Genomic DNA, 18,917 nt, shown 5'->3' on the forward strand with positions numbered 1-18,917 from the left:
ACCTGGCAGTAACTCTATAGCACAGTCATAGGGACGATGCGGAGGGAGAGAAGCAGCACGAGACTTACTGAACACCTCCTTCAGGTCTAGGTACTCCGTGGGCACGTTTGACAAGTCCGCTGCTTCCTCCTGAAACGTACAAACAGAAACAGACGGACAAGCAGACACAAGACAGGACTCATGACATTTACTGCTCCATTCAGACACTGATCTCTGCTGCCAGTCTATTTTGGGGTTGTGTTTGATGAGCCAGGGATGACCTAAAACAATGGGTGCCAGGGGGGAGTCCAGGATATAGAAAGAGATGGTTTCAGAATGGTTGCCGGATACGCTGAGTGTGAGGGGTCCAGAGGTATAAGAGATAGTGGGGAGTGTTTGTCCGTTGAGCGCGTGCACTGCGATGGTGTGACTGAGGGGTAGAAGGGGAACCTGAATCCTGAGTGCAAAAGTGTAGTCCATGAAGTTACCTTCAGCCCCGGAGTCCAGTAGTGCTTGACAGTCGTGAGTGTGAGCTGACCACCTGAGCCTTACCGGGAGGAGCGTTGATGTTGATGAGGTCTTCTCAGCGGAGATCCCACCCGACAGTAGCCTCAGTTTTACTGCCGGGCTTGCCCTTTTACCGGGCAGTTGAAAGCAAAATGTCCTGCAGAGCCACAGTAAAGGCAAAGGCCCTGGGACCTCCGCCTTTCCTTCTCCTCCCGGGAAAGCCGAGCTCGACCGACCTGCATGGGCTCATGATCGTAGATAGGGCTGACCGCGTCCACCACCCCGAAACCCCGAGCAGGTCCCTTCCGACCCTCGACTCGGGAGAGTCGAGAGTCAACACGAAGTGCCAGATCGATCAACTCGTTAAGGGTGGGGGGTAAGTCCAGTGCATAAATCTCCTTTTGGACGCGGTCAGCCAGCCCATGCAGGAACATGTCCCACTGCGCCTCCTCGTTCCACTGACACTCCGCCGCCAAAGTCCGAAAATCTATAGAGTAGTCCGATACTGATCTCTCGTTTTGCTTGAGATCCGCTAGCATCCTTGCTGCCTCCTTTCCAGCGACTGAGCGGTCAAAGACTCCCTTCATGGCGGCGGCGAGTGTCTGGAACGAGGCACAGCATGGATCTTGGTTCTCCCACACCGCCGTCCCCCACAGAGCTGCCCTTCCAGTCAAGAGTGTGAGCACAAACGCCACTTTGCTTCGTTCTGTGGAAAAGGTCCTGGGTTGCAAGGAGAAGTGCATAGAACAGCGTGTTAGAAATGCCCTGCAAAAGTTTGGCTCACCATTATAGGCCTCCGGAACTGGTAGTCTGGGCTCTGACTGGAAGGCGCTCTCTGGTGGTATAGGGGGAGCGGCCGGCGTGGGTGGCGCAGTGGGAACCCGCAAAAGTTGGACTTGCTGGGTGAGCTCGGACACCTGCGCCACAAGAGCTTGAATAGCCCGGCCCGAATCATTCATATTTCTCTCCTGGGTATCCATCCGTGAGATGCTGACTTTCACGAAATCCTCCCATGAGGTTGAAGTTTCGCCTGCTGCTTCCATGTTTGGTCAGATCGTTCTGTCACAAGATCAGGCGGAAGCAAGTGCAAGTTAACTCTTTTATTTCAGTCAGAAGACACAAAGACAATCTCAAGAATCTCAGCAGATGGTGGCGCAGGGACTCGGTGGTCAGCGTGCAGATGATGGTGAATCCAGAGAGGGTGAAGGTGAATCCAGTGCGGGTGAAGGTGAATCCAGTGCAGGGAAATTCCAGACGAGACAGGACACGAAGACACCGAACAGGAACTCAAACTGGAACAGACTGCAACAAGGACACGAAGCACGACACGGAGGACACCAAACCAACGATCTGACAAAGAGAGGAGATTGTGATGAGTCTTTATAGAGAGGTGAATTGGCAGCAGCTGGCGCTGATAATGAGATCAGCCGGTGATCAGATGAACGAGCGGTCACGCCCACTCACACGCGCTCATACTCACAAAACAACAATAACACGAGACATGAAGAAAACAGCGAACTCATGAATCGTGACAATATACACATATCCTATATATTTATAAACATAGATGCGATTAATTGACTGGACACCACTATTTTCTTTCATTTTTTATTTACCTTTCTATCTTCAATTACATTTTTTTTACCTATTTACCTATTACCTATTTCTCTTGTAGATTATAGATTAGTTTTCTCGATTTTCTTGTCTTGAACTTTGAGAAGGGTTCCGCCAGGATTGTGACATCAGTTTCATTGTTTGAGTGAATATTTTGTTCATCATGTGATGTCATAATTTGAAACTCTAAATTGTCTTTCCATTTCTTAATCCATAATTACACTACAGTTCATAATAAAACATGAGTAGCCTACAGAATAATAGGCTTATGTACACACATACACAGCTAATACCCCCTAATATTTAGCTGTTAATCTATAACAACATTTTTTCCTGTTGACACAAAGTGAGTTGTTGTTTTGTTCAGGTCATGTGACTCAGAGACTGAATCCGATGATTTAATGAGTCTTTAACATCTCCGTGACTACACGTGCATTCCGCCCACTCTCCCTCTCCAGAGAGAAAAGGAGGAGTGGTTGGTGTGTGTTTGTGTGTGTGTGTGTGTGTTTGTGTGTCACTCCTACCTGTTCGCTCCTCTCCATGAAAACCACACTAGCGACAGAGGGAGAGAAAACAACAGGCGCGGACTGACAGTCACTCACTCACTCACTCAGGGATTTACAGAAGCTACACAACTCACATATTTCATTAAAGGTAAGAGATTCTACTTTGTGGAGCTTCTCTATCGTGAAAATACCGTTACACCTTAAAATACCGTTAAAATGAAGAACGTAAACCTGTTAATTTAATGACCTCTGCAAACATCAGCAGCCTACTGCGTGAATGGATATAATTCCGCTTTTTCACGCAGCATCATGTTTAATGCGTGTTTTGATTATGTGTGTGTTTTAGTTATTGTCAATTCGGAATGACTGAGGTCCCACGAGAGACTCGTGGTGTTTTGATGGGTTTTCTAGGGAACTGTTTCTCGGAGCTGTAGGCTATAACAATACTGATAAGTCTTGGTTCTCTCATATCTTCACATTGTAGCCTACTCAGTGATGACAGCCATTATGTATCGGGCTATCTCGCCAATATCTAGCAAAATATGTAAAACAATTCTGAAGAAGCCTACCATGGCCAGGGGCGGCGCCAGATAATTTGGGGTTGCTATCATTGACAGGGGGAGCTGCGCAATTATATATATATATATATATATATAGGCCTATTTAACACACACACACACACACACACACACACACACACACACACACACACACACACACACACACACACACACACATATATATATATATATATATATATATATATATATATATATATATATATATATATTAGGCTACACACACACACACAATTATTTAAATGAACAAAATTTATGATGAGATGTGCTCCAGTTCACCTGCAATGCAATCGCACCGCAGCGGCTCCATATCATGATCATATTGTCTGTAATATATTTGCTTATTTATTATATCCAGGCAATTGGTTGATGAAAAATTAATTAAAATTAAGATACAATTTATACAAAATGAAATTCACTTTAAAGAAAGGGTTTCTACAAAACAAAACTTAATTTAGTGGTCAAAATCATGTCTGACCCATCATAGGCTATCTTCCGATATATTGCGAATCTTACTCATGCTGTTCAATTTCCATAATCAGCATAGATGTAAAAAAAAATAACATTATAATAATTTAACAAAAATGAAACTAAATGCGCTTATTTAATGGCACGATAGTGGGCCTACAGACTCTCTTAATATTGAAATTAACATTAATAATGCTGTAGAAGAGCAGTTTATTAATAGTAAATGTTAACTAATCTAATTAAGTTGCCGATTTCGTGAGTTCAGTGTTGGACAGGTCAGTTGTTTTACAGCCCTCCTGTTGTTTGAAGAGTGCGCGCGCGCGGCCGGTGCGCTCTCTCTCTCTCTCTCTCTCTCTCTCTCTCTCTCTCTCTCTGCTCGTGTGCGCCCTGTCGAGAGCAGCAGTCATTCTATTCTACATCACTCACCGATCAAAAAAGGCTTTGCGGGACAAAAATTTGCTTTGGCAACCGCCAAAAAAAATTCAATGCAGGAAAACCCCTGTTATTATGTCGAAATAAGGAGATATTATATTGAAATAACGACTTGATATCTCGAAATAACAAGATAAGTTTTCTTTTTTCTTCGCCATGCGGCTTCCATAGAAAACAGCCTGAATATAATTGATTCCAGACATTATGTTTGGGGGTGCTATCGGGGTGCTTTGGTCTTTCTTGGGGGTGCTGAAGCCCATGACCATGGCACCCTGATAAGTTTCTTCTGTTCACCACAGCTGCGTTTGTTTGTTCAAAAAAAGACATAGCCTACAGTAAAAACAGTAGGTTGATATTGTGAAATCTCTATTTGAATATATTTTAAAAGATAATTTATTTCTGTGAATTTTCAGCATCATCACTCCAGTCGTCAGTGTCACATGATCCTTCAGCAAAAATTCCAATTTGACGATAGTTATTATCAATGTTGGAAACTGTTGTGCTGCTTAATATGTTTTTATAACCTGTGATATATTTTTTAGGATTAATTGATGAATAAAAGTTGAAAAGAACATAATATTATTCAAACCAATATTTCTTTTCTAACAATATAAATCTTTAATAACACCTTTTTAAATAAATTTAACACATCCTTGCTGAATAAAATTATTAATTTATTTTTAAACAATCTATTTAAAATTATATTTTAAATAAATGCTGTTCTTTTTCAACTTTATTCATCAATGAATCCTGAAAAAAAGTATCACAGATTATAAAAAATATGAAGCAGCACAACTGTTTTCAACATTGATAATAAATCATCATATGAGAATGATTTCTGAAGGATCATGTGACACTGAAGACTGGAGTAATGATGCTGAAAATTCAGCTTTGATCACAGGAATAAATTACATTTTAATATATATTAAAATAGAAAAGTTATTTGAAATTGTAATAATATTTCACACCATTACAGTTCCTGATCACAGGATAAATTATATTTTAAAATATATTCAAATAAAACAGCAACATAATTTTAAATTGTAATAATATTTGAGAATATTAAATTTTTTTCTGTATTTTTGATCAAATAAATGCAGCCTTAATGAGAAGAGACTTCTTTATATATATATGTATGTATATATATATACACACACACACACACACACACACTAAGTCACACATAAATGATTACCAGAGAGCAGGTATTTATAGGAAAAAATCATATTAATTCACTAGACATTCAGGAGGGATTGAGACTGTAGTCAGTAATGTGGTGTAAGTAAACTTTTAGACCTAAAATGTGACTTGCAGTGATATAAAACAAAGATTATTCTTTTGTTAATTTGATTTATTTTAATTTTTTAATTTTTATGCATTATAATCGACAGTTGAAAATTAAGAATAACTGATACTTAACCTGACATTAAACAGCCACTGGTATATTGTGTCTTCTAGGTTGCATGTTGTCAAAAGTCTCAGAGGGACATTAGCCATCTCCATTTTTCCCTGAAATGACCCAGTCCCCCGAGCTCATGTCCCATGCACAGCCATACATAACCCACTATCTTTTTGCAACCGTTTTTAACATTCACTGTTGCCTGTGATTTACCTCTGGATACATGAAACCCGATAAGTGAGTCAGGTATCAAGTTTCAGGTGATCCAAAACCAGATTAATCAAGCAGAACACGCGGGTAAACATTAACACACTCCTATGAATGATTTTCATGTAGGAAAAACAAGCATACTAGTGTGTCCCACAGGCTACACTTACCGCACAGATCTGAAAAAGCATTTTCATTTTAAAGGCTAACACACTGTTAACGTGTTTGTTCATCCCTTATGTCACCATGGCTCGTTGGTCATAAACTTTTGTGGGTGACCAAACTAATTATACTTTACAGACGAGGAAGCAAACAGTGGATTTTTAGTAAATTGCTTGTGTGTTTGGTACAGGAACACAAACAACAATAGAAAAAGTTTTTAGTTTTAGTTCTTCATCACATGACAAATCAGCAGACTGCTAAACAGTGACATGACTTTTGACCGTTAGATGATAAAATCACTATGATATTATCTCATCCTACGTTTGCTCAGACAACTTTTGTGCCCATACAGAAAAAAAGTATATATATATTTACATTCTACCAACGGAAAGTTTAGGGTCTGTAAGATTTTTAATATTTTTGAAAGGAGTCTCTTATTGAACCAAGGCTGCATTTATTTGATCAAAAATACAGTAAAAACTCTAATATTGTAAAATATTGAATGTGAATATATTGTAAAAATTTAATTTATTCCTGTGATCAACGCTGTATTTTCAGCATTATCACTCCAGTCTTCAGTGTCACGTGATCCTTCAGAAATCATTCCAATATGATTTGATTCTCAAGAAACATTTCTGATTATTATCTGTTATGTTGAAAACAGTTGTGCTTGTGCTGCTTAATATTTTTGTGAAAACCGTGATACATTTTGTTTCAGGGTTATTTGATGATGAGAAAGTTTAAAAGAACAGCATTTATTTGAAATAGAAATGTTTTGTAACATTATAAATATCTATAGTGTCACTTCTGATCAATTGAATGCATCCTTGCTGAAAAAAGTATTAATTCCTTTCAATGAAAAGTCGAAATACAGTCCAATGATTCCTCAAAATCAACATGAGCGGTTACTTTTCTAAGTGATCTGACTTAAGATTTTCACCTTCATAAAATAAAATAAAAATCTAGTGTATAATAAATTACATTTTAAAACCTAAAAGGAGTTTGGAGTCCTAACATTTGATGTCTAGGGACGATAAAAACTGATCTTCTTTTCTATTGTCTCCGGGCAAATCTGATAGTAACTGACATCCTGTGATTGTGAAACTTGCTGCATCAATAGGGCTTTATTGATGATTTTTAAATGTTTATCTCATCTGTCTTTGGATAATGACCTAATGACCCGATCAGAAGATTCTCTTCATCTTAAGCCTGAACAAACATCTGAGACGTGTCCTTTGGATTTACTTTGGCCTTAAACGGTTGTGGATGCGTCAATAAAAACCTTTTTAAAGACCTATACACTGTAAAAAAAAAATATATATATATATATATATATATATGATCAAGTCATGACAACATGTTTTTACATTGCTTTAACTCATCAAAATAAGTTAAGTAATTTTCAACTTTTTTATATGGTACAATATTTAACTGCTTTTTAAAACCAATTTAATATAATGTAAGTTGAAATTACTTCTACAGCCAAGTTTACTTAAAAATGTCCTAACTGTAAAGGCCTCATAGATGATCTCAGCTTCTAGCAGGAAGTGATGCGTCACCTGCCACCACCTATAGATAGTCAGATTGGTGGACAATGACATGCAGAAGTGTAGCTCATGAAATGAAGTTATTTGTGTTGGTCTGAGATCAGGTTACTGCCACGTACAGTACTGCGTCTCTGAAAGGTGCAGTGTGTTCTGTGTCGAGGATTTTACATTGTGTTTTACAGGAAATGCTCTTGTAAAATCCCCTCACCTAGTCACTGGCTGTAATTGTTTTGGCAACATAAGCAACAGACGTACATTAACTTCAGAGAGCGTTAATTATCACAAGCGGACAATAAAGTCAAGAGATTGTGGTGTGATGTCATGTAAAATAAATATTTTTGAGACATATAATAACAATGTATTTATATATATAGGTTAGGTTAGGGTTAGGGATATATATAAATATATATATATACACACACACACACACACACACCACACACATTATATATATATATATATATAAGAATATATATATATAATATATATATATATATATATATATATATATATATATATATATATAATATATATATAAGAAACTCTGACCGTCTGTGTGAGGAGTCACATGCTTATTGTCACATTCTCACATTTGAATAGTGACCTAGAATAGTGCCGAATCCTGTTATTTCTTATCTCAAATTTTTGGACCTCGCTCTAAGTGTGGAAGTGTAAAGGAAGGTTTTTGTCTCGCTCCCATTGTGTTCCCTACAAAAAGCTCAAAGACTCTTTAAATATTAGCTCAGGTACTTTGGTCTATTCACAGCCCTATTAAAACACGGATCTAACCTTTTTAAGAGAACCGAATAGGGCGTATATATGTACAGTATTGGTATATATTACGCACCTTATTCAGGTCACACGAAGGTTATTGACAAAACTAAAACAATTTCCTTCAAAAAGTTTTTATTTATTTATAGTCATCAGAAATTAAGTGACCATAAACCTTAGATTACAGACATAATGCAATGCGTATAGAGTGCATATATGTTTGTAATAAAATCTCACTTTTAATAACCTTGACTATAGAAAGCTGCCCAGTCCTTTAGGTGCTGCTGTGTGCTCTGGATTTCACTAGTTTCCTGTACTTAGAATGAGGCATATCTTTGGAGTTTGGAGACTTTGTGTGCGTGTGTGTGTAATTTTTTAGGTTTATACTGTTAGAGCGTAACTTGTTACCGAGCCATTTCCTGTATAAGTGACCGACTCGGTTTGCAAGGTTTGCATGAAGCTCTGACCTGCGACAACAGCGTTTTGGGGTTAACGAGAGTTGTAGTTAAATCAGTTACTACAGCAAAACCATCATCTTTTCCCCACAGCATTTCCTGTACCGCGTCCTTTGTCTTGCAAAATCATCTGAACATTTGTGTTTATTGTATATTTAGTATCCTGAAATTCATTCAAAATGTTAAATGAAAGTTTTTAGGAAGGATTAATTTTTTAGAATTTTAATGAATTCAGGCAAAACAAAAGTTTTCTAATTATAAAAGTTCTTTAGCATTAATTATTGTCTTCTTTCTTTTTTCAGGTGTCATATCCATCCTATAACAATGGGCTGCTTTGGATTTTTGAAAACGATGATGTTTATCTTCAATGGTATCATCTTTGTAAGTAAAGCTCATGCTTGTTTTAAGAAAAGTTATGTTCCTCAGCATTCTAATAAACCGATTACATCTGGCCTGTTTTGCAGTTCTTTTTCACTTGATTATGGTTAAATAATTCTATGAAAATCATTTCAGGTTTACCTGCTTTAATGGCCTGTGACTGTTTCCTTGTTTTGCATGAAGACAAATGTATCTACTATATATAGTTTATTTCAATCCAAAATATCTGTTTACATTTATGTTCTGAGCTGCTATATACTGAAGGCCAAGGGCGATGAAGGGTGTTGCTTTTCTCCAGATCCATAGACAACAGAAAAAACAAGCAAATCATCTCATTTTCATGTGGTTTATCTTTGTTGGATGCAAATCATACATGGAAACGTGGCTCTTTTGTGCAGACAAAACAAATATCTTGCTCAACAATGACATTCAGGCATTTTAAGTGTGACTTAGTGGTCCAAATACATTTTAGGCCCTCTATATGTTGATGTGAGGGTATTTTAAAGGGGTCCTATTATGTTCTTTTGCATGTTCAGCTTTCTTTAGAGTGTAATATTTCTGTTTGAGCATGAAAAAGTTCAAAGCACAAAGTAACTCCAGAGGGAGTTATTCTATATATCAGTAACACTATTTACACTGAAACACCTGTTTGTAGTCTTGAGTTTCTTTCAGGGACAAACAGTTTCACAATATTCTTAATTTAAATAATTCCCTCACAAGGCATACGCAAAAATAAATAAATAAAGGGGGGCGAGGCCTGGTTGAGTTAGTTAGGAGTATGTTGAAACCATAGCCAACGCGGGACCCGAGTCTGCGCAGTAGTGAACGTGGTACCCGAGTCTGCGCAGTAGTGAACGTGGTACCCGAGTCTGCGCAGTAGTGAACACGAGACCCGAGTCTGCGCAGTAGTGAACACGCGACCCGAGTCTGTGCAGTAGTGAACACGAGACCCGAGTCTGTGCAGTAGTGAACGTGGGACCCGAGTCTGCGCGGTAGTGAACACGAGACCTGAGTCAGTGCAGTAGTGAACACGCGACCCGAGTCTGCTCAGTAGTGAACACGAGACCCGAGTCTGCGCAGTAGTGAACACGAGACCCGAGTCTTCGCAGTAGTGAACACGTGACCCGAGTCTGCGCAGTAGTGAACACAAGACCCTAGTCTGTGCAGTAGTGAACACGAGACCCGAGTCTGCGCAGTAGTGAACACGAGACCCGAGTCTGCGCAGTAGTGAACACGAGACCCGAGTCTGCGCAGTAGTGAACACGAAACCCGAGTCTGCGCAGTAGTGAATGCGAGACCTGAGTCTGCGCAGTAGTGAACACGAGACCCGAGTCTGCGCAGTAGTGAATGCGAGACCCGAGTCTGCGCAGTAGTGAACACGAAACCCGAGTCTGCGCAGTAGTGAACACGAGACCCGAGTCTGCGCAGTAGTGAACACGAAACCCGAGTCTGCGCAGTAGTGAACACGAGACCCGAGTCTGCGCAGTAGTGAACACGAAACCCGAGTCTGCGCAGTAGTGAATGCGAGACCCGAGTCTGCGCAGTAGTGAACACGAGACCCGAGTCTGCGCAGTAGTGAATGCGAGACCCGAGTCTGCGCAGTAGTGAACACGAAACCCGAGTCTGCGCAGTAGTGAACGTGGAACCCGAGTCTGCGCAGTAGTGAACACGAAACCCGAGTCTGCGCAGTAGTGAACACGAGACCCGAGTCTGCGCAGTAGTGAACACGAAACCCGAGTCTGCGCAGTAGTGAATGCGAGACCCGAGTCTGCGCAGTAGTGAATGCGAGACTCGAGTCTGCGCAGTAGTGAACGTGGGACCCGAGAAGGGTTTCGTGTTCACACGAGACTCTCGCAGAAACCGTTAGTACAGTTTACTGCAGAACAACTCATTATGTCAGTGTGAAATAAACAGTTATGGATAACCTAAAAAATTATGGAACTCCAATCCCTCTATATGTTGATGTGAGGGTATTTTAAAGGGGTCCTATTATGTTCTTTTGCATGTTCAGCTTTCTTTAGAGTGTAATATTTCTGTTTGAGCATGAAAAAGTTCAAAGCACAAAGTAACTCCAGAGGGAGTTATTCTATATATCAGTAACACTATTTACACTGAAACACCTGTTTGTAGTCTTGAGTTTCTTTCAGGGACAAACAGTTTCACAATATTCTTAATTTAAATAATTCCCTCACAAGGCATACGCAAAAATAAATAAATAAAGGGGGGCGAGGCCTGGTTGAGTTAGTTAGGAGTATGTTGAAACCATAGCCAACGCGGGACCCGAGTCTGCGCAGTAGTGAACGTGGTACCTGAGTCTGCGCAGTAGTGAACACGAGACCCGAGTCTGCGCAGTAGTGAACACGCGACCCGAGTCTGCGCAGTAGTGAACACGAGACCCGAGTCTGTGCAGTAGTGAACGTGGGACCCGAGTCTGCGCGGTAGTGAACACGAGACCTGAGTCAGTGCAGTAGTGAACACGCGACCCGAGTCTGCGCAGTAGTGAACACTACTGCGCAGACTCGGGTCACGTGTTCACTACTGCGAAGACTCGGGTCTCGTGTTCACTACTGCGCAGTAGTGAACACGAAACCCGAGTCTGCGCAGTAGTGAACACGAGACCCGAGTCTGCGCAGTAGTGAATGCGAGACCCGAGTCTGCGCAGTAGTGAATGCGAGACCCGAGTCTGCGCAGTAGTGAACACGAAACCCGAGTCTGCGCAGTAGTGAATGCGAGACCTGAGTCTGCGCAGTAGTGAACACGAGACCCGAGTCTGCGCAGTAGTGAATGCGAGACCCGAGTCTGCGCAGTAGTGAACACGAAACCCGAGTCTGCGCAGTAGTGAATACGAGACCCGAGTCTGCGCAGTAGTGAACACGAGACCCGAGTCTGCGCAGTAGTGAATGCGAGACCCGAGTCTGCGCAGTAGTGAACACGAAACCCGAGTCTGCGCAGTAGTGAACGTGGAACCCGAGTCTGCGCAGTAGTGAACACGAAACCCGAGTCTGCGCAGTAGTGAACACGAGACCCGAGTCTGCGCAGTAGTGAACACGAAACCCGAGTCTGCGCAGTAGTGAATGCGAGACCCGAGTCTGCGCAGTAGTGAACACGAGACCCGAGTCTGCGCAGTAGTGAATGTGAGACCCGAGTCTGCGCAGTAGTGAACACGAAACCCGAGTCTGCGCAGTAGTGAACGTGGAACCCGAGTCTGCGCAGTAGTGAACACGAAACCCGAGTCTGCGCAGTAGTGAACACGAGACCCGAGTCTGCGCAGTAGTGAACACGAAACCCGAGTCTGCGCAGTAGTGAATGCGAGACCCGAGTCTGCGCAGTAGTGAACGCGAGACTCGAGTCTGCGCAGTAGTGAACGTGGGACCCGAGAAGGTCGCTGCGCGATATCAAGGTCCCGCCCTCACTCTCGCAGAAACCGTTAGTACAGTTTACTGCAGAACAACTCATTATGTCAGTGTGAAATAAACAGTTATGGATAACCTAAAAAATTATGGAACTCCAATCTCCTCCCATAAATTCCCCAAAAAGTCAGCTTTAGAGAAGCTGTCAATCACACCTGTGATTCATGACGTCACACTCCCGTTTTTATAGCATCAAATAACTTACAAAATCAAACTTATTTAAAAAAAACGAGCACTTAAACTTACATCTGTGTGATAAAAACTACATAAAATGACAGAAAACATCTTTGGAAAAAAAATATTTTTTGTGTAATTTGATTGTTTCGTTTCCATCGCGTCCCATTAGACTTCATTGGGAGGGCGGGTTTTATGAGCTATACTAGGACCAGCCACCTGGGGGAGGTCGAGACGCTTTGGCTTCACTTTTCAGGACTTGTGCGGCACGCTTGGTTGTGATGTGTATATATAAGTGAAACTGCTTCTCGAAAAAGGAAAAATGTAGGGCGGGACTTGATTTTGTCCATGTGGAATTGATTGGATGGTTGTGGTTTGCTATTGGTGGATCTCATGTGAGTGACAGGTTGCCCCGCCCTCACGCCAGTAAACACATCAAAGAAGAGGGTGGGGAAGTTATTTAGATTAAAGATTACGAGGGCACATGAATTAATATATATATATATATATATATATATATATATATATATATATATATATATATATATTATGTACACGGGTAAATCATAAAATAAATACTGCAATATTCCTTAAAAACAAGAATACTGACTTAATAGACTTAAAAGACATTTAAGACTAAGACATTTGATAGAAGACTAATGTTGATATGATGTTTAACAACAAAATGTGTAAACCCATTCCAGTTTCTAACTGTCTGTGCTTTTGTGGTGTAGCTGGCAGGAGCAGCTATTCTGGGAGTGGGGATCTGGGTGAAGGTGGACAGTGGATCTGTCCTGGGTCTTCTGCAAAAAATCCCAGAAGCTCCAGGTCAGCTGGGGCAGCTCCTGAATGTGGGATACCTCCTGATCGCGGTGGGCGCTGTGCTGCTCATCCTGGGCTTCCTGGGCTGCTGTGGGGCGGTCCGAGAGAGCAGGTGTATGCTGCTGCTGGTACGTCAACAACACAACTCCAGCTGCTACATAATATCAGCTATAATAGCCAACTAGAATTCTAGTTATCTAAACTGGCTGGTCTTAATACATATGATATCTATTATTATATCATATATCCAATATAATATGATATGAATATCATTAGTGTTAGACCTTTAAATGCAAATCAAAAGCTCAAGGAAAATTAACATAATGCCTTTATTTGATCAGAAATATAGTAAAAACAGTATAACTGTGAAATATTATTACAATTTAAAATAATTGTTTTCTCTTTTAATACATTTAAAAATGTAATTTATTCATGAGCAAAGCTGAATTTTCAGCATCATTACTCCAGTCTTCAGTGTCACATGATCAGAAATCATTCTAATAATTCTAATTTATTCATATCTGATTATTATACATGTTGAAAACAGTTGTGCTGTTTCATATTTTTGTTGAAACCGTGATACATTTTTTCAGGATTCTTTAAAAGAATATTAAAAGAGCATAATTTATTTGAAATAGAAATATTTTGTTACTTTATAAATGCCTTTGATCAATTAATGTGTCATTGCTAAATAAAAGTATGATTTTATTTTAAAAAATCTCACTGACCTCAAATATATATCAGTTTCCCCAGCATATATTGGACTTACTTTCATATTTGTTCATTCATTCAATTTGTCTCTCAATGTCCCTCCTCAGTTCTTCATCATTATTCTGATTGTCTTCATCGCCGAAGTTGCTGGAGCGATTGTGCTTCTGGTCTTTAAGCCTGTGGTAAGTTTGTAAACATAATATTTTCCATAAATCTCTTTGTCCATGCAGAAGGAAATACTCAAACCTCCTGAAGAAACATATAAGGCCAAGGCACTCAAGGCACCTCCTTGTTTGTATATTTCAGGCAGAAACCCTCATAAATCAGCTGGGAGATGAAGCTGTGAAAGGCATCAGAAATGATTATGGGAAAAACGCAGACCTTACAGGACTATGGAACACGACTATGAAAGGGGTTTGTGACACTTTGGCTAATAAAAAGGAATACAGATTTACTACAGAAACATACTCAAAATTATACAAAACATTGACTGTCTCATGTTAAATAATACATACAATTCTTCCATTTTAATATTGAAAATTTCTTACATTGAGACTTGTGATTCTAAAGGAATATAACTGAATCAGGCTGATGTTTAAATCTAACTCTCATTGCTTCTCCTTTAGCTGAAGTGCTGCGGGTTCAACAACTATACAGATTTCACAAATTCTTTCTTTGTGAATGACACCAGGAGTTACCCAGCTCAGTGCTGTAGTGGATCTCCCTGCAATGAGAACGCAGCCATGAATTCGGTGAGTCTTGAGGACAATATTTATATTTATTCATGTGCGGTCTCCAATCAAGTCTAGAGGTTTTGCGCACTCTTTGACCTTTATATTTGTGTATCTTTCTTTTCTCTCTCTCTCTCTCTCTGTCTCTCTCTCTCTCAGACTGTACCAGGCTGTTTCCCAGCACTAAGGAAGCTGGTAGATGATAATGCAGTTGTCATCATAGCTGTAGCACTGGGCATCGCTGCTCTTGAGGTACTAAACACTTTATTTCTGTCAATCATTTTAAAAGTGAGGAAATCTCATACTGCTTACTATGGAAGCTTGTTTCTGGCAATGAATAAAAAATTGAAAAGGTTATTGCGACTTTTAATCTAATAATTCAGACTTTTTTCCCCCTAATTCCGAGTCAATATCTCCCAGTTTGTATCACGTTATGACTTAACCATGGGAAGGGTACTCAACACTGTGTTTTGGATTGATGCTTTCGGGAACATCATCAGTGGTGTCTGAAGCATGTGTGTAAATACGACAATTTTACTGTCACACTCCGTGCAAACGCTATGCTCTCATTCCTTGGGAGAGAATAAAGCAAGAACACAGCTTATAACGAATGCAGCACAATGAGCGCATCCAGGGTTTATTCTGGCTTTTTTTCTTGTAATTATGAGTTTATATTTCACAATTCTGAGAAAAAAAGTAAGAACTACTAGATAGGCTATAAACTCACCATTCTGACCTTTTCTCTTGCAATTGTGTTTATATCTCACAATTCGTAGTTTAGAACTTGCAATTGCGAGTTTATTTCTAATAATTTGACTTTTGAAAAAAAGCCAGAATTGCGAGATATAAATTTGCAATTTCGATCATAAATTCGATTTTCAGTTATCACATTAGAAATAAAAATGTATATATTTTGAATTGTATTCAAGTTTTTGTGTAAAAAAAAAAAAAGCAAAAAGTGAAAAAAAAGTGTCCAAATCAGACGTGTATAAATGTATTTACATTTCTATGAAAGATTACAAAAACAAACATCTTTTCTTTATAAAGAAAAATGCGCCTAATGTATCATGTACCAAATAAGACTAAAGACATTTATAAGGGCCGGACGTTTTTGGGGTTAAAAAAACGAGACGTGGGTAATAAAAAAGAAATGTAAAAAAACCCTGCAAGGTCTTGAGATATATTTTCAAAAATGTTTACTTCTTTGAACTTCTTTGATGCTGCAAAAAATGTCAAACATGTCCGTCTAGCACGTGTTAACATTGAAAAACCATGTAAAAATAATCTGCATACGCTCCCTTAAGAAAATAAATGTAGTAAATTTTTATTTTCTGTTGTCTTTAATGGGTTATGCATTTATTAGGAGAATAATTACAAGCTGAATATACCTAACTGTACCTAAACTGTATATACAAAGCCCTTTATGACGGTAATGAATCTCTGTGACGTTAATGGTATTTATTTCTCTCTCTTTGTCTTTTTCAGCTTGCGGCGATGATTGTGTCCATGACCCTGTATTGTAAAATTGGGTCTAAGGCTTAAGCTAAATAATATCTCCCTTTGACTGAAATATCTCTCTGATGACTCCTCTGTGACGGAGGATGAGGTGGATCAAAACAACATCACTGTGACTTCTTCAACCATTTCCAAATGTATCAAACAAACAGACTTTTCAAGTCGCTCTGAATGCCTTGAATGAAAAATAAATTCAGACTGTTAAGCCTAAAATTTGAGAGTTTTAAGAGATCCCATTTTTACTATAGTAATGTTAAATTAGGCAGTTTTAGCTGTTTTAATGCTTAATGTTTCCTTGAGACTATTTTTACTTTTTTACTTTGCCTATGCAATATGTTTTCTTATTTAAAAACAGAATGCTTTTGTTTAATTGCAATACACCCATGGCATTTCTTTTTGTAATTATGAACTGAAAGGTTTTCCTACTCGTTATATGTGCAATGACCAAAAAAAAAGGCCAAATGTTTTCTATCAAATGTTGCTGATTGTAATTTACTGTAAACTTTTTACAAGCCATTTAGCCTGTTCATAGCAAAGCACACTGTTTTCTCGTTAAGGTCTGTGATGTATAGAGTTTTTACAACTACCACAACACAAATTATATCTAAAATATTCATGTAACATGTTTATTTTGAAAATAATTATAAAGGCAATATTTCAACTTGTTTGTGATTGTCAGTTCTTTAAGTTCAGCTCCACTAATGTACATGCAGCCTAACATTATTGGAAATCACATGATCATATTTGGAACAACAATATGATTTTGATCATATTCATACTTTTTTAGAGTTGCGAGATGATTTTGAAAATGAAGATGCATTCAATTTAGAGGGTGAACAAATCATGGGTTGAAAATGATGGATGAATAAAGTTGTAAACTCCAAAATATATATAAAAAATAAAAAAGTGTGGTCATAATGTTGTGTTGGTTTTCTGACTAAGCTCTATTATAATATATAATTCTATTCCTACTATCGCCGTCTACTGGAGTAAATAACAGCTTCATGTCTCATAGGACTCTGCTGTCCTCTAGTGTTATAAAGTTGTGATACCGCAAAATGACTGACAGCTCGATGCATGACGTAAATTGACGTCAAAAGATAAACTACTAAAGATGTTGGAGGTGGTGTAAAGAACAGAAAGATATTCAGGAGACCATTCCATATTCATTGTTTTGGAAAAAAAATTGTGTCGCTGATTATCTTAAAGATGATCATAACCAATTTATTTATCCTATCATGTGTGTTGTGGCAAAAAAATCGTATTAAACATCATCACTGCATAAGAGACAACTCTGAATCAAATTGTCTTTTAAAAGGTATTTATTCTTGCAAGAAGGCCCAGTCACCACACAGAAGTTACGCTGTAGTGTAGTGTGAGTGAGACACTGACAGGAAGCCTTTATACTATTCTCAAGGTCTTTACTCACTGGGTTTCTTTTCCCCCGTGCACGTTCAAGATAAGACATATGCTGTTGCATATCCTTCTACTCATCAATAGTTAACACTTAATACCACCAAAGGCAAATACTAGGGTAAATACTAAGGTCAAAGGTCCCTTCCCAGCTGTTCCCAAAGTGTCTTACTCCTGCATTTCCATAGGTATACAAAGATACAAATATCCTCTTCACATATCACAATAGTATCACAAACTTTGTAATACCCAAGGGTCAATGAATATAAAAATTCCCACTACGCATTTAAATTTTTTTTAATAGTGTATCTTTGAATGTCTTTTAAAAAATGGTTGTATACTATTGTTGTTCCCTGTGTTTATTTGTTTGCTTGTATGTCTTTGTCTTCACTTTGCAATTTTAAATGCTAAATCCATAAAATCAACATACTTAGATTTGTTGTACTGAAGCTGCATTGACTATTTCTCAAATCAAAATTGTGCTCTCTAAAAAGTAATTACTTTTAAAAATTGTTTGGTGTGTGTGTGTGTGTGTGTGTGTGTGTGCGTGCATGCGTGCGTGCGCGCGCGTGCGCGTGTGTGTGTGTGTGTGTGTGTGTGTGTGTGTGTGTGTGTGTGTGTGTGTGTGTGTGTGTGTGTGTGTGTGTGTAAGGACACAGGCCTGTGCATCTCTTCTACTCCATTTAATCTATGTCATACACACTGAAAACCATGGGTGGTTCTAGACCCTTTCTAGACCCTGTCTGTGGTCTCAGCCCCCCTAAAACTATGATCATACACACACCTGAATCGCGCGCACAGAAAAGCAGCAGCAAGCGAGTAAACAATTGAGTTCTTCTTGGGCAAATACACACAGAATTATGTCAAAATACCCATCTTGACGAGTAGACATAGTCTGAAGTGAATGTACAGTTAAGAAAAAATCGAATGTGTGTTAATATAGTGAATCTGTGCATTAGCTCTTAAAGTGACAGCAGTCTCATTAAGGCCTATTTCCTATGTTGTTAATCAAACAAACAAATAAGAGAGAATAACTCACTGCTCTTAATTGGCTTTAAAAGGTATCGGTGTATATTTACTTCATACCGATTTCACAAGCGCTGTAAAGTAGCCTACTGTTTATTTAATTTATATCTCT

At 39.0% G+C, this 18,917-nt stretch overlaps 1 protein-coding gene across 1 annotated transcript; it reads left to right on the forward strand.

Annotated features, from left to right (window-relative positions):
* The first annotated feature begins 2,556 nt into the window (after window positions 1–2,556).
* tspan34b (tetraspanin 34b) lies at window positions 2,557–17,284 on the forward strand. Its single transcript, XM_077213756.1, has 8 exons — window positions 2,557–2,754; window positions 8,928–9,006; window positions 13,322–13,537; window positions 14,228–14,302; window positions 14,427–14,534; window positions 14,747–14,872; window positions 15,011–15,103; window positions 16,337–17,284. The coding sequence occupies exons 2-8, from the start codon at window positions 8,950–8,952 to the stop codon at window positions 16,391–16,393; spliced, it is 732 nt and encodes a 243-aa protein (XP_077069871.1). The 5' UTR covers window positions 2,557–2,754; window positions 8,928–8,949; the 3' UTR covers window positions 16,394–17,284.
* The last annotated feature ends 1,633 nt before the right edge of the window (window positions 17,285–18,917 follow it).

Source organism: Siphateles boraxobius, unplaced genomic scaffold (genome assembly GCF_051911475.1).
Source record: "Siphateles boraxobius isolate OS27281-9 unplaced genomic scaffold, OSU_SipBor_1 66, whole genome shotgun sequence".
NCBI classification, from domain to species: domain Eukaryota; kingdom Metazoa; phylum Chordata; class Actinopteri; order Cypriniformes; family Leuciscidae; genus Siphateles; species Siphateles boraxobius.